At 58.0% G+C, this 14,805-nt stretch overlaps 1 protein-coding gene across 1 annotated transcript; it reads left to right on the top strand.

Annotated features, from left to right (window-relative positions):
• The first annotated feature begins 2,553 nt into the window (after window positions 1-2,553).
• Window positions 2,554-5,008, top strand: LOC100272861 (Cytokinin riboside 5'-monophosphate phosphoribohydrolase LOG5). The gene is made up of 7 exons (NM_001147314.1): window positions 2,554-2,795; window positions 2,915-3,012; window positions 3,174-3,204; window positions 3,307-3,406; window positions 3,521-3,591; window positions 3,843-3,986; window positions 4,443-5,008. The coding sequence occupies exons 1-7, from the start codon at window positions 2,646-2,648 to the stop codon at window positions 4,545-4,547; spliced, it is 699 nt and encodes a 232-aa protein (NP_001140786.1). The 5' UTR covers window positions 2,554-2,645; the 3' UTR covers window positions 4,548-5,008.
• Window positions 5,009-14,805: the final 9,797 nt, after the last annotated feature.

Below are 14,805 nucleotides of genomic sequence, written 5' to 3'. Positions count from 1 at the left end.
GCCCCGGTGGCGCATGCATGCATGCACGATGCTGCACAACTGAGCTACCCACTGCCATATATTACATGCAGATCAGCTGCACTAACAGTGCACGTACTATTAGCTAGCAGCTTAGCTGCAGGACTCCAACTGGATCCTACTACTACATACAGATACACGTACAGTGGGATGGGATTAGCCTTGGGAGGGTAGGACAGTAGAGTAGAGGGCGTACGCACATGCAGTAGACCGAAGTGTTGGTGTACAGTACAGTGAATTGACATCGTCAGGCAGCAAAGCGGAGGAGCAGCAGCATGGCCATGGCTCATGCAGCAAGGGGCCAACGGCACGGCAGCATGGAGGCCACTGTGATGGACCGATCATCATTAATCGCGTATCACTCGGATTGGCTCTCGTACGGGAGGGTGTAGGCTGCTGGTAGATTCTGCTGCAGTACCAGACTACCAGTACTAGCGGTATGTGTGTGTGTGTGTGTGGTGGATTCTGCAGCGTTGGTGTGTGCCACTGCCACTACTCATGTCGTGTGTCAGGTGTGTGCGCGTGGTAGTGCTACACAGTTACCACTTGAATTCTGCTGTCAGCAGGGAGAGATCGTCCCGGGAAGAGACCAGCGAGCGGACGAGTTGTGTTCCTAGCTACGTGCATGATTGCTGATTGCAGCTTCCAAGAAGGCCAATGTTCTCCTAGGATCGATCAGGAGAGGATGAGAACGTGTGCTTGTTGGTTAGAGCCTGATGTCGTGACTACGTACTGTCTATACTGCCTTCAGCAAGCCAGTCAGTTGATGAGGATGAGTGCGACGGCGGGGTTGGCTGGAGAGCTAGTGTCGTGTCGACACCGAACGAGGCTCCATTTGCCTGTGGGCTGTGGCTAATGCATGATGGGGCATGCATGCGTGCTTGCCGGCAGCACAATCGTCAAAGACTCAAAGGCGACAGCAACTAGGCCCTGTTTGATTCAGATTATATTCTCTTCAGATTATATAATCTAGCGCAAATAATTCATTAAGTAAACAAAAAACTAGATTATGAGTTCAGATTATATAATCGAAAGCCTAGATTATGATAATCTCATAATCTCCTCGAGAGTAGCTTATTTGAGATTATTTTAGCAAAAGACCCACTACCTATGATTATATAAATAGAAATTACAATATATACCATCTTTCTTTTCTCATCTCAAATAAACAAACAAGTGTATTGTTGTCTTTGTGAATAATCTACATTTGTATAATCTAAACTAACTAACAACTACATATAGATTATAATATATCTAGATTATAATCTAGATTATATAATCTATAAGCTGAAACAAACATGACTAAGTAGGAGTACGTTGGTCGCCTACTCGCCTGATACACCCCCCACGCGAAACCGAAGCCGAAAGGAGAGGAGGAGAATTTCAGTCTCATCCAAACAGTCGGCGGCGGCGGATTCAGCTTCTGTTGAAGAGCTGGGCTTGCAAGCGGGCCACATGCTTGCTATCGGTATCGGATAAGGCGCCGGAAAGGATACTCTTTATATTACTGCTACAATACCCTGCTACTGCTAGCACTACCCACCTCTCAACTACTATATCGATCAAATACTATGACCGAAAAACGTGCAAAAAACCTGCAGGGGTCCAGTTTTCAGGTCCCATGCATCTGTTAAAGATGTATTTATAGGATGTGGAGTCGTTGTAACGGGGGGTAGATGTTTATGGTTTTCAGATAGATTATAATAATCTAGTTTAAATCCGCATTGTATTTATCTAGCATTCTTAGAATCGATTTGTATGCCACCGCGACAGACGGCTTCGATCTCATCGAACAAATCAACACGCAGACCGGAGTTTATGCAGTCGACGATTTCTCGCTCCGAACGTCTCTATACTTTTCCAGCCATCTATCTATACCTCCGTGAATCCAACCTTATGCTATAGCATGCGCGGGCTAGCTGCTATCCGCGGTTACAAAGCTGCTCGGCTTTCTGTAACAAGGCCTCTTCCAGAGGGGCGGGGACGATGAAAAAGAGATCGAGGTGTATGATCTGGAGTATAAAGATTAATTAGGAAACCAGGCATACCAGCAAGTCCTGAGGTATCTCCTCTCGCTACAATATAAAGACATCTAGAATCTAGTTTAAATATGCATTTATTTTATCTTTGACTATTGGAATCCGCTGCTGTGGCCGGTACCACTACCACTGCTCGCCTGCCCGCAACCTTACCGCACCACACCAAGCGCCACCACTGTGCTGTGACGGCGCCGTGCCTCAGCTTGAACGATCGGACGGGACGGCGGGATTACAATTACTTCCGGCACATGCATGGGCGCTCCCTAATAAATGGGCAGCTTAATTATGAACACTAGCTGCCGTGTACCCTCAGCAGCGCGAATCGATCAGTCCTCCCTCTCAAACATTCGTGGACTCATTCATCAAGAACTCATGTTTCCGCGGGGCCCCGGCTCCGGCCCCAGCCCAAAAGCGCGCCTATTATTATTTATTTATTTATTTATTTATTTATTTATATATACATCCGCCGGCCAATCCATCGGCCACACAGCGCCACGCCACACGCAACGCAAGCAGCTGCTTCTCTCTTTCCGCTCCGCAGGCCGCAGCGCCCATCAAGAGCGAGAAGCCCTGTCGCGCGCGGAGACGATGGAAGGGCCGGCGGCGGCGGAGGCGGAGAACGGCGGCGCGGGCAAGGGGTCCGGCAGCAGGTTCAGGCGGGTGTGCGTGTTCTGCGGGAGCAGCTCCGGCAAGCGCAGCAGCTACCGCGACGCCGCCGTCGAGCTCGGCAAGGAGCTGGTGAGTGAGCATAGGCATGCATACCTCTGTTCGGTTTGGTTCGTCGACCCGACGATCGTCGTCGGTGGAGTAGTGCCTGACACTGGCTGGCTGGTTGTGGATGGACGTTGGACGCGCAGGTGTCGAGGAAGGTGGATTTGGTGTACGGCGGAGGCAGCCTGGGGCTCATGGGGGAGGTCTCCGAGGCCGTGCACAGGGGCGGCGGCCATGTCATTGGGTCAGTCTCCTCCTCTTGTCCGGCTCCGGCCGGCCGGCCGTTCACCGCCTCTCGATCACCAAATCTCTCTCTCTGTCTCTCGATCATACTTCATACATACAGCCAGCTGACTGCTTTGTTTTTTGTTTTTGTTTTTGTTTCGCTGCTCTGGCCTGCTGCAGCATCATACCGACCAGTCTCATGGGAAAGGAGGTGAGACGAAAACAAGAGCCAGACGCGGCAGGTCCTTATCAGCCCGCCCCCGCAGCTCGTCTAACTAACTACGACTGTGGCCACGTGCGTGCGTGCATGCAGATCACCGGGGAGACGGTGGGCGAGGTGCGGGCCGTGGCGGGGATGCACCAGCGCAAGGCGGAGATGGCGCGCAACTCCGATGCCTTCATCGCGCTCCCGGGTAATCCTCCTGCCTGTTGCATCGATCACCGCCCCTAGCTCCGGACACTAGCTAGCAGCCGGCAGCACCGTTGAGCCATGCATGTACGGTATATGGGTTTGTTATTAATTGCAGGCGGGTACGGGACGCTGGACGAGCTCCTGGAGGTGATCGCGTGGGCGCAGCTGGGCATCCACAGCAAGCCGGTGAGCGCGTTTTGCAGCACACATGAGTGACATGACACACCACCACTCACGCGCGCGTACCCCCCCTGTCGTCGTGGGGGTGGTGGACACGGAGGCATCAGCTGTACTGTACACTGCATGCCTCTGCACGCCAAGGGCATGGACTGATGAAACCGGCCTGCAGCACCGGACAACACACACACTGGCTGACAACAACAAACAACTCCAGTCCCCACCCAACAACTGTGTCTGTGTGTGGCGCATGCATGCAGGTGGGCCTGCTGAACGTGGACGGGTACTACGACTTCCTGCTGGCGTTCATCGACAAGGCGGTGGACGACGGGTTCATCAAGCCCTCCCAGCGCCACATCTTCGTCAGCGCCCCCGACGCCAGGGAACTCGTCCAGAAGCTGGAGGTATGTATAGTATAGATTGATTTGTCGAATCATCATCACCATCCAAAGTCGCTTGGTGCCGCTGCCGCCACGGGACTCGCTGGCCGTCGTCCTTGATGGATGATGACTTGGTCAGGCCTGGCACGAGGCACGCACGGCCTCTTTTTTTTTGGTCTGGTCGTCATCCAAACAGAACAGCCACACACAGGCGGCGCGGCAGTGTCACATTCCACGCTCGCCTGCTTTCTCTCTGCCTGCTGCTTGCTGCTGCGCTGCCCTGTGCGCAACGGCATCGGTTCCTTTGGTTTCCACACGCACGCACGCTCCCCAAAAGCGTCCACAGACTGAGATTCTTCTCTCCTTTCTTTCACCTCTACACTCGCTAGAGATGAATTGAAACAGTCTTGGCCGGTATTGCATCTTAAGATACTACTCGATGGTGAAAACAGTGATGAGTTTCTCTGAGCGTACACGCAGGGGTACGAGGCCGTGCAGGACGAGGACCCGGCGACGCCCAAGCTGCGGTGGGAGATCGAGCAGGTCGGCTACAACGCCTCGCTCCTGGCCGAGATCGCCCGCTGATCGGCCGCGCGACGATCGCTGCTGCTGCGGGAGCTCTGGTGGCTCCAGTCCACGCATCGTCTGCCGGCCAGGCCACTGGCCTCCACCTGCTGCTATCTACCCTACCCCTACTACCCCATCGATGATCGATGCGATGATCCTGCGTATCAGATCAACAGAAGCACGCATTCATATGTGTGTGTTTCTCAAGTGTGACCGCAGAAACGGGGCACCGGTGAGCAAGACGCACGCGAGGACTTGTTTTTTTTAGGGGTGTGCGTTCTGCTCCTAGTCCTAGCAGCTAGCAGCGGCTTGATCGTCCTGCCGCATGTACTCTGCTCCTAGCCACGTACTCGTACTCATATTCCTGATCGACGATCACGTGTTTGTTTACTACCCAGCAGCAGCTAGTACTAATGTACTAAGTTAATCGTCGTCCCCTGGTAATGTAACTGACCTCCAGCTCCAGCTAGCTAGCTGCGACATTATTCTGTGCATACCTCTCGCCTCAATGGCGTATTGGCGCTTATCTTTCTCCGTCGTTTGCCCTCGTCAAGTCACCACGCATGATTAACGACGCAAGTTATATAGGTAATTTACAAAGCTCTTCAGGTTAACGCAGGTGTACGTCGCAGGTCAAAGGGAAACGTAAGTAAGAATTGACATGTGGTTGATTTAGAAAACGATGTCCATAAAAAGATTTCAAACAGCTTCTTCTTTTTCTTCGGTAAAGGATATACGCTTAACATCTTATTAGACAAAGAGCATGCCGATAGAAAAGGCTTCGTTGTGGTTATACCTTGAGAAGCTCTGGTGGGAGAAGCGGCTAGGGCGCGAAGTTACAAATGGCTGGTCTCTTTGAAGCCGGAGACGTACAATCACATACAGGAGAAACATGTCACACACGTATTTTCTTCTCTCTAAGGGCTAGTTTGGGAACAACAATTTCCCAAGAGATTTCTATTTTCCCATAGGAAAATGAACTAATTTCCCTTTGGAAAATATAAACCCCATGGGAAATTGGAGTTCCCAAACTAGCCCTAAAGTAAAAAAGAGGATTGAACAGATAAGAATTGGAGTAGATCCATGAAAGAGAAATCTCATTTCTATTTAATTTAGAATAGAAAGAGGATTCCTCCCATAGATCCTCACCAATTACCTAGTCAACAAATCAGCCCTAAGTATCTTCCTATGCTTATTTACCAAATATTGCTTCAAAGCTAAGGTGTTCCGAAGGTGTACATCTTAGACAAAGAGCATGCCAATAGAAAAGGCTTCGTTGTGGTTATAGCTTGAGAAGCTCTGGTGGGAGAAGCGGCTAGGGCGCCAAGTTACGAATGGCTGGTCTCTTTGAAGCCGAAGACGTACAATCACATACCATCTGTTTGGACAGTTGCATGCGGATGCACATACTCGGGCGAGCCCTGCCGGACTGGTACGGTCATTTTGGATGTATCCTGGGATGCAGGTAAATGGTCTTAAATTGATTTGTTTTGCATCCACTCGTACAGTATGTGTCTCCCGTATACAGCTAACCAAACAAAAACTTAAATAAAGTCAACGCATGTGGTGATCTAGAACGAGACGGTGCAGGTAACCAATCATACGGATACAGGAGAAACATGTCACACACAGTATTTTCTTCTCTCTAAGGGCTGGTTTTGGTGATCAGAGGATTGGAGGGGTCCATAGAAGATAAATCATCTTCCTGTCCAATTCTCCGATAGACCCTCGCCAATTTCCAAGTGAACAAATCAGCCCTAACTCCCTAAGTATCTTCACATGCTTATTTACCAAAGATTGCTCCAAAGGTGTTCCGAAGGTATACTTCCTTAGATATCGTCTCCTATAGATGTCCAAACAGTGCGGGCCGCCCGTTTGGCCCGTGGCACGACACGAATTTAGCCCGGTCCAAACACAGCCCGACACGGTCGGTTACGGGCCCAGGCCGGCACGGCCCGTTTAGCGGGCCGGGTATGGGCAGATACGGCGGCCCGCGTGCTTTGGCCTGGTCCGGCCCGATAAATGGGTCGGCCCGACGGCGGCCCGCATATTTATGTAAATACTAAATATGTAAATACATTTAATTCTCTCGTAGTATATAAATACTAAATACACGGCCAAACATATATAAAATGCATACATAAATATTTTGTTGTCTTAATATATATAAATAATATGTTATTATATATGATTAATTTTATTAAATATATGTATTTATATACCGTTCTACTTTTGGTTCGGGCCAGTGCCCGGCCCGGTCCGTTGAGGCCCACCGGGCCAACGGGCCGGCCCGGCACGATTTTTCCCTGTGCGTGCCGGGTTTGGGCATGTCCCTAGGCACGTGGGCCAGCCCGATCCGGCCCGAAGCATCAACGGGTCGTGCCTGGCCCGACCCTATTCGTACCGGGCCGAAACGGGTTCGGACCGGATCCGTGCCGGGTGGTCCGTTTGGACATCTATATCGTCTCCTGGTCCCGCGCCTTTTCGTGATTGGTTTCGTCCTAACTTGGAGGCCCTTCCGTTTGTTTGAATTTCGAAATCCGGTTTAAACAACAGTTTGCATTAATATGAACATTTGGCGAGAGACCTCTCGAACACTAGTATTTTTGCTATTTTCTATAACAAGCTCAATCCACAAAAAAATAATTGAAAAGGCTCTACACTGTAGGTCTAAAAACTTTTTTTAGTTTGTTATCGAAAATAGCTAACCATTAAGTGATTGATATTTCTTCGCTGGCATAGTTATTGTCGGGGACCATAATTAGGGGTACCCTCAAGACGCCTAATTCTCAGCTGGTAACCCCCATCAGCATAAAGCTGCAAAGGCCTGATGGGCACGATTAAGTCAGGGATCAGTCCACACGAGAGACTCGATCACGCTTCACCCGAGCCTAGCCTCGGCCGAAGGCAGCCGACCTCGAGAGACTTCCGTCTCGCCCGAGGCCCCCTTTTTATGGCGGACACATCACCGGCTCGCCCAAGGCCTTGGCTTCGCTCAGAAGCAACCTTGACTAAATCACCACACCAACTGACCAAATTGCAGGGGCATTTAACGCAAAGGTGGCCTGACACCTCTATCCTGACACGCGCCCCCGGCAGAGCCGAGGTGACCACCGTCACTCCACCGCTCCACTGGCCAGTCTGACAGAAGGACAGCGCCGCCTGCGCCACTCCGACTGCAGTGCCACTCGACAGAGTGAGTCTGACAGGCAATCAGGCCTTGCCAAAGGCGCCACGGCGAACTCCGCTCCGCCCGACCCCAGGGCTCGGACTCGGGCTAAGACCCGGAAGACGGCGAACTCCGCTCCGCCCGACCCCAGGGCTCGGACTCGGGCTAAGACCCGGAAGACGGCGAACTCCGCTCCGCCCGACCCCAGGGCTCGGACTCGGGCTAAGACCCGGAAGACGGCGAACTCCGCTCCGCCCGACCCCAGGGCTCGGACTCGGGCTAAGACCCGGAAGACGGCGAACTCCGCTCCGCCCGACCCCAGGGCTCGGACTCGGGCTAAGACCCGGAAGACGGCGAACTCCGCTCCGCCCGACCCCAGGACTCGGACTCGGGCTAAGATCCGGAAGACGGCGAACTCCGCTCCGCCTGACCCCAGGGCTCGGACTCCGCCCTGGCCTCGGCTGAACAACTTCCGCCTCGCCCGACCCCTTGGCTCGGGCTCGGCCACGGCAACAGAAGGCAGACTCAACCTCGGCTTCGGAGGAAACCCCACGTCGCCCTGCCTAGAGCACAGACCGCCACGTCAACAGGAGACGCCATCATCATCCCACCCCGAATCGACTCGGGTCACGAAGGACAAGACCGGCGTCTCATCCGGCCAGCTCCGCCAGAGGGGCAATGATGGCGCTCCACAAGCTCTATGACGACGGCGGCCCCCAGCTCTCTTACGGAAGCAGGACAACGTCAGCAGGGACTCGACCGCTCCAACAGCTGTCCCTCCATCAGGCTCCGCCGCACCTCCGACAGCCACGACATCACGCCAGCAGGGTGCCCAGATCTCTCCGGCTGCCACATTGGCATGTACCTAGGGCGCTAGCTCTCCCTCCGCTAGACACGTAGCACTCTGCTACATCCCCATTGTACACCTGGATCCTCTCCTTACGACTATAAAAGGAAGGACCAGGGCCTTCTCAGAGAAGGTTGGCCGCGCGGGACCGAGGACGGGACAGGCGCTCTCTTGGGGCCGCTCGCTTCCCTCACCCGCGTGGACGCTTGTAACCCCCCTACTGCAAGCGCACCCGACCTGGGCGCGGGACGAACACGAAGGCCGCGGGACTTCCACCTCTCTCACGCTCGGCTCCGGCCGCCTCGCCTCTCCCCCCTTCACGCTCGCCCACGCGCTCGACCCATCTGGGCTGGGGCACGCAGCACACTCACTCGTCGGCTTAGGGACCCCCCTGTCTCGAAACGCCGACAGTTGGCGCGCCAGGTAGGGGCCTGCTGCGTGCTGGCGAACAGCTCCCCGTCAAGCTCCAGATGGGCAGTCTCCAGCAACCTCTCCGGCCCGGGACGGTGCTTCGTTTCGGGACTCTTGAGTTCATGTCCTTCGACGGCAGCTACGACATGACACTTCTTCCACCGCCGCGCGACTACGACTACGGCGGCCGACAACCCGCCCGCCGGCGGCGGAATCGACGACGTCTTCCCCGCGTGGTGGAAGAGCAACATTCGGGCTCGCTCCGTTCTCTCCCCCGCCAACGGAGGAGGAGGCGGAGCCGTCAAGGCCAGGCGGGAGGCCGCGCTTCGTCGGCCGTCGAGCGAATCGACGCCCCCGACGCCCCGACGGAAGGCACGCCGAACGTCGACCTCGCGTTCGAGACGGAGGCGAGCGCCGCCCCCCCGCGGCACGCTGACCTTGAGCAAGAAGACGACGCCGGCGCGCTCGCGGAAAGCCTGCAGGACGTCGCCCTCGAACCAGAGATGACGGCGCAACCAGTCCCCGATGTGACTACGTCGCTCCTCGTCGACCAAAAGGTAACGACTAACTCCCATCTTGCGTCATTTCGACTCGGCCTCAACCCGCCAAACGACCTCGTTTTGGCGGGCGCTCTCATTGAGGCGAGTGCAACCCCACTGAGGTTCTGTATGCGGTCGCCTTGGGACCGACTGACGGACGTCTCGACCTACGGGCCCTCTGGGTCCGAGGAAGATGACGATCCCAGCGTCGGTTGGGATTTCTCCGGACTTGGCAACCCCAGTGCCGTGCGGGACTTCATGACCGCATGTGACTACTGCCTATCCGACTGTTCCGATGGAAGCCGCAGCCTTGGTGACGAGAGCTGCGGCCCAAGCCGCGAATGTTTCCACATCGAGCTAGGGGATCCCACCGAAGGCAACCATCTTGGCATGCCGGAGGATGGTGATCTCCCTAGGCCGGTGCCTCGCGCTGACATCCCACGGGAGCTAGCTGTGGTCCCCGCTCCGGCGGGGGGTTACGACCCACAACTCGAGCAAGTCCGCGAGGCGCAGGCCAGGCTCAACGAGGGAACAAGAACGCTTGAGCCGATCCGTCGGGACGTCGGACAGGCATGGGTGGGCCAACCCCTGGCCGGAGAAATACGTCATCTGCCCCAAGGTCTCCAGCACCGCGTCGCCAACGATGTCAGGATCAGGCCGCCGCCCGCATCCAGCGGGGTCGGTCAGAACCTGGCAACCGCAGCAATGCTCATCCGCGCGATGCCGGAGCCGTCAACCACCGAGGGTCGGCGAATCCAGGGAGAACTCAAGAATCTCCTGGAAGGCGCTGCGGCCCGGCGGGCCGAGAGCACTGCATCCCGGAGGCAAGGATATCCCTCGGAACCTCATGCCGCGACTTCCCGATTCATGCGGGAAGCCTCGGTCTACACCGGGCGCACGCGCAACACCGCGCCTGCGGCCCCGGTCCACCTCGGCAACGAGCACCATCGACGCGACCGTCGGGCTCACCTCGACGAAAGGGTGCGCCGAGGCTACCACCCCAGGCGTGGGGGGCGCTACGACAGCGGGGAGGATCGGAGTCCTTCGCCCGAACCACCCGGTCCGCAGGCCCTCAGTCGGGCCATCCGACGGGCGCCATTCCCGACCCGGTTCCGACCCCCGACTACTATCACAAAGTACTCGGGGGAAACGAGACCGGAACTGTGGCTCGCGGACTACCGCCTTGCCTGCCAACTGGGTGGAACGGACGACGACAACCTCATCATCCGCAACCTCCCCCTGTTCCTCTCCGACACTGCTCGCGCCTGGTTGGAGCACCTGCCTCCGGGCAGATTTCCAACTGGGACGACTTGGTCCAAGCCTTCGCTGGCAATTTCCAGGGCACATACGTGCGCCCCGGGAATTCCTGGGACCTTCGAAGCTGCCGGCAACAGCCGGGGGAGCCGCTCCGGGACTACATCCGGCGATTCTCGAAGCAGCGCACCGAGCTGCCCAACATCACCGACTCGGATGTCATCGGCGCGTTCCTCGCCGGCACCACTTGCCGCGACTTGGTGAGCAAGCTGGGTCGCAAAACCCCCACCAGGGCGAGCGAGCTGATGGACATCGCCACCAAGTTCGCCTCTGGCCAGGAGGCGGTCGAGGCTATCTTCCGAAAGGACAAGCAGCCCCAGGGCCGCCCATCGGAAGAAGCCCCCGAGGCGTCTGCTCCGCGCGGCGCCAAGAAGAAAGGCAAGAAGAAGTCGCAATCGAAACGCGACGCCGCCGACGCGGACCTTGTCGCCGCCGCCGAGTATAAGAACCCTCGGAAGCCCCCCGGAGGTGCAAACCTCTTCGACAAGATGCTCAAGGAGCCGTGCCCCTACCATCAGGGGCCCGTCAAGCACACCCTCGAGCAGTGCGTTATGCTTCGGCGTCATTTCCACAGGGCCGGGCCACCCGCCGAGGGTGGCAGGGCCCACGACGACGACAAGAACGAAGAACACCCAGCAGGGGGGTTCCCCGAGGTCCGCGACTGCTTCATGATCTATGGAGGGCATGCGGCGAACACCTCGGCTCGGCACCGCAAGCAAGAGCGCCGGGAGGTCTGCTCGGTGAAGGTGGCGGCACCAGTCTACCTAGACTGGTCCGACAAGCCCATCACTTTCGACCGGGCCGACCACCCCGACCATGTGCCGAGCCCGGGGAAATACCCGCTCGTCGTCGACCCCGTTGTCGGCGATGTCAGGCTCACCAAGGTCCTGATGGACGGGGGCAGCTGCCTCAACATCATCTACGCCGAGACCCTCAAGCTTCTGCGCGTCGATCCGTCCTCCGTCCGAGCAGGCGCTGCGCCCTTCCACGGGATCATCCCTGGGAAGCGCGTCCAGCCCCTCGGGCGACTCGACCTCCCAGTCTGCTTCGGGACACCCTCCAACTTCCGAAGGGAGACCCTGACGTTCGAAGTGGTCGGGTTCCGAGGAACCTACCACGCCGTGCTAGGGAGGCCATGCTACGCGAAGTTCATGGCCGTCCCCAACTACACCTACCTGAAGCTCAAGATGCCGGGCCCCAACGGGGTCATCACCGTCGGCCCCACGTACAAACACGCGTTCGAATGCGACGTGGAGTGCGTGGAGTACGCCGAGGCCCTCGCCGAGTCCGAGGCCCTCATCGCCGACCTGGAGAGCCTCTCCAAGGAGGTCCCAGACGTGAAGCGCCATGCCGGCAACTTCGAGCCAGCGGAGACGGTCAAGGCCGTCCCCCTCGACCCCAGTGGCGACACCACCAAGCAGATCCGGATCGGTTCCGGGCTCGACCCCAAATAGGAAGCAGTGCTCGTCGACTGTCTCCGCGCAAACGCCGACGTCTTTGCGTGGAGTCCCTCGGACATGCCCGGCATACCGAGGGATGTCGCCGAGCACTCGCTGGATATTCGGGCCGGGGCCCGATTCGTCAGGCAGCCTCTGCGCCTCGATCATCAAGGAAGGGTCGGCCTCGCCATGGCGGAGCCCGACCCTCCCTCGGGGGCTAAAAAGGGGGAACCCCTCTGCGTCAAGATCTTTTTAAATCAAAAAAGGGGGGCCTCTTGCGTTCTCCCAGCTACGTTCTCCTGGCTATGTCAGAAGCCGGGTCTCGAGGAGCGAACGCAGGTTCATGAAAATGGCAAGGCCAATTGAGCCGAGGAACTCCCGTACCTCCGGGTTAGGGATACCTCATTCGTCACCTGCCACGAAGAATGGCCCAACTCGAGAAGCCACTCTATTATTGACGAGTTAGGGCGAACTTGCAGACGGAAAGAGAGGAGAGTACGACTCCATGCAAGAAAGACAAAAGTGTTCAGGCCTCAGCGGCCGTGGTGAGACACACGTTCAACAAGAAACTGTTCAAACGAGAATCAGGTGCCGCCTTGGGAAGGAGCCGCGCCTTCAACTCCACCCCCGCCATCGGTGGGGTCCATCTCGGCCTCCGGTGACGTCGCAGGAGGAAGGACCTCCGCCTCAAAGGTGGTCGCCAGCACCGCGCTCGGGCCGGCGGCAACCGCGTCAAGCCGCTGCACCTCCGCCAGAGCAGCATCGTCTTCGTCAGGAAGACAGTACCCCTCACTAACCCGCTCCAGATCCACAACGTAGTGAGAAGCGAGCACGGCGAAGGCCCGCCTGACGCCATGGTGTAGCGCTTCGCGGACTCTGCCGCGGGCGTGACCACCCAAGGCTCGAAGGCGGCTCTGAGGGGAGCTTCCTGAAGGGACGTCATCAGAGCCGAGGGCACGGTAAAAGTCCGAGACGGCCTCGGACATGGCCGCAAGGTCCGCCTCCCTCTGCTCAGCGGCTCCGGCAAGCGCCTCAGCAAGCGCCTTGGCGGACTCATCAAGGGCGGACTCAAGCTCTGCAAGTAGCCAGGAGAAATACCTCAAGCACAAGCAAGGGAAACGGACAAGAAAAAGAACTAGGGAGGACCAAGACGTACTCCCGGCTCGGGCACGGTGCTCCGAGGCCGCGACTTGGGTCGCAGCTAAGTCGGCCGCGAGGGTCTCGGCTCGGCTTTCGGCCTCGGCAGCCCGGTCTTGAAGTCGGTTCCGTTCCTCGACGACCCGGGCGAGCTCCGATCGCTGCTGTTGCGCCTCCGCACGCGCCGCTGCCGCCTCGGCTCTCAGGTCGGCGCATAGCAGCTGGAGATCCGCCACCTTGGCATCTTGCTGAGAAAGGCGCATGGTAGCCCCGGCGAGCGAAGACCTCAGGGATCGCAGCGAGCCCCAGACATCAACCTCACGGCGGATGAACGACGACTTAGCGGCGCTCCGGTCCGTCAGATCCTGGGAAAAGGAAACAGGGCGTCACAGCGAGTATCGCACAGAAGGAAGAAAGGGATGCCCGAAACCGCTACCTGGAGGATTTTGGGGACGTCTCTGCAGAAAACCTCCAGCGACGCCCGGAGCGACCCCACCGTCGCCTCTGCGCACTCGCGGAGCTCACCCCAGGACTGGTCCTCCTGCTCATCATCGAGAACGAAGACGGGGTCCGAGGCCTCGCGGGTCCGGAATCGGAGCAACGGGCGCCGGGCCTCGGGGCTCTGCCGCACAGCGATGAGGCTGTCGCCCGGCTGGACAGATTGCACGACCGCGCCCACCTCTTCTGGGGTCTTGGGCACCGACGCATCAGCCATCCCGGCGCTGGCGGCGGCTGGACACCCTTCGACAAGGACGGCGGCAGCCTCGACGGTGGCAGGCGCCGGCATGACCGGCACGACAGGCGAACTCAGAGCCGCGTGGGCGTCAGCCGCCTCCTCAACCACGATCGCCGCTTCGGCTGAAGAGCCGGCCTCGGGAGCCCGCTCCTCCGAGATTGGCGACACCCGAACCCCCGATGTCGGGGTGCCCCGCGAAAGGGTCGGTTGAATGGCGCTGGCCGCACAGTTCGGCGCCGTCTTGAGGGCCTTCCGGGGTGCCAGGTCGGTCTGGCCGTGACTTCGCTTGCTGGATAAAAAAGGAAGGGGATCACAACCAAAACATACGAATGGGAGGCCAAGACGAAGACATTCCGAGGTACTCACCCGCTCCGGGCCATGATCCACCGCGCCTGGGGAGAGCCTTCTTGGATCCCGGCTCTCGAAACGGCCGCCGAGGTCCGCTTCGCCGGCGCTTGGGGCGCCTGGGGGACAGGTTCCCCGGGCACGGCGGCGACGACCTGAGGGTCACTCCCGTCCGCCACCAGCACAAGCGGCGGCCTCTGGGGAACAGACGCCTTGGTCTGGACCTCCGGAACTACTTCAGCTCCTCCGGCGGAGGGGTCAGGTGGCCTCTCGGTTCGCCCCCGCGCCTCGGGTCGGGAGCCCGACGCCCCGACTTCGGGGGCTGACGGAGTCGGTCCG

Source organism: Zea mays, chromosome 7 (assembly GCF_902167145.1).
Source record: "Zea mays cultivar B73 chromosome 7, Zm-B73-REFERENCE-NAM-5.0, whole genome shotgun sequence".
Taxonomy (NCBI): domain Eukaryota; kingdom Viridiplantae; phylum Streptophyta; class Magnoliopsida; order Poales; family Poaceae; genus Zea; species Zea mays.
This window is presented reverse-complemented; position numbering and strand designations above follow the sequence as displayed.

Excerpts from the sequence above, each read along its gene's own strand:
- LOC100272861 (NM_001147314.1), top strand. The coding sequence starts at position 2,646 with ATGGAAGGGCCGGCGGCGGCGGAGGCGGAGAACGGCGGCGCGGGCAAG. Across the intron at positions 3,013-3,173 it reads GGCGGCGGCCATGTCATTGG|CATCATACCGACCAGTCTCA; the intron begins GTCAGTCTCCTC and ends GGCCTGCTGCAG. Across the intron at positions 3,987-4,442 it reads AACTCGTCCAGAAGCTGGAG|GGGTACGAGGCCGTGCAGGA; the intron begins GTATGTATAGTA and ends GCGTACACGCAG.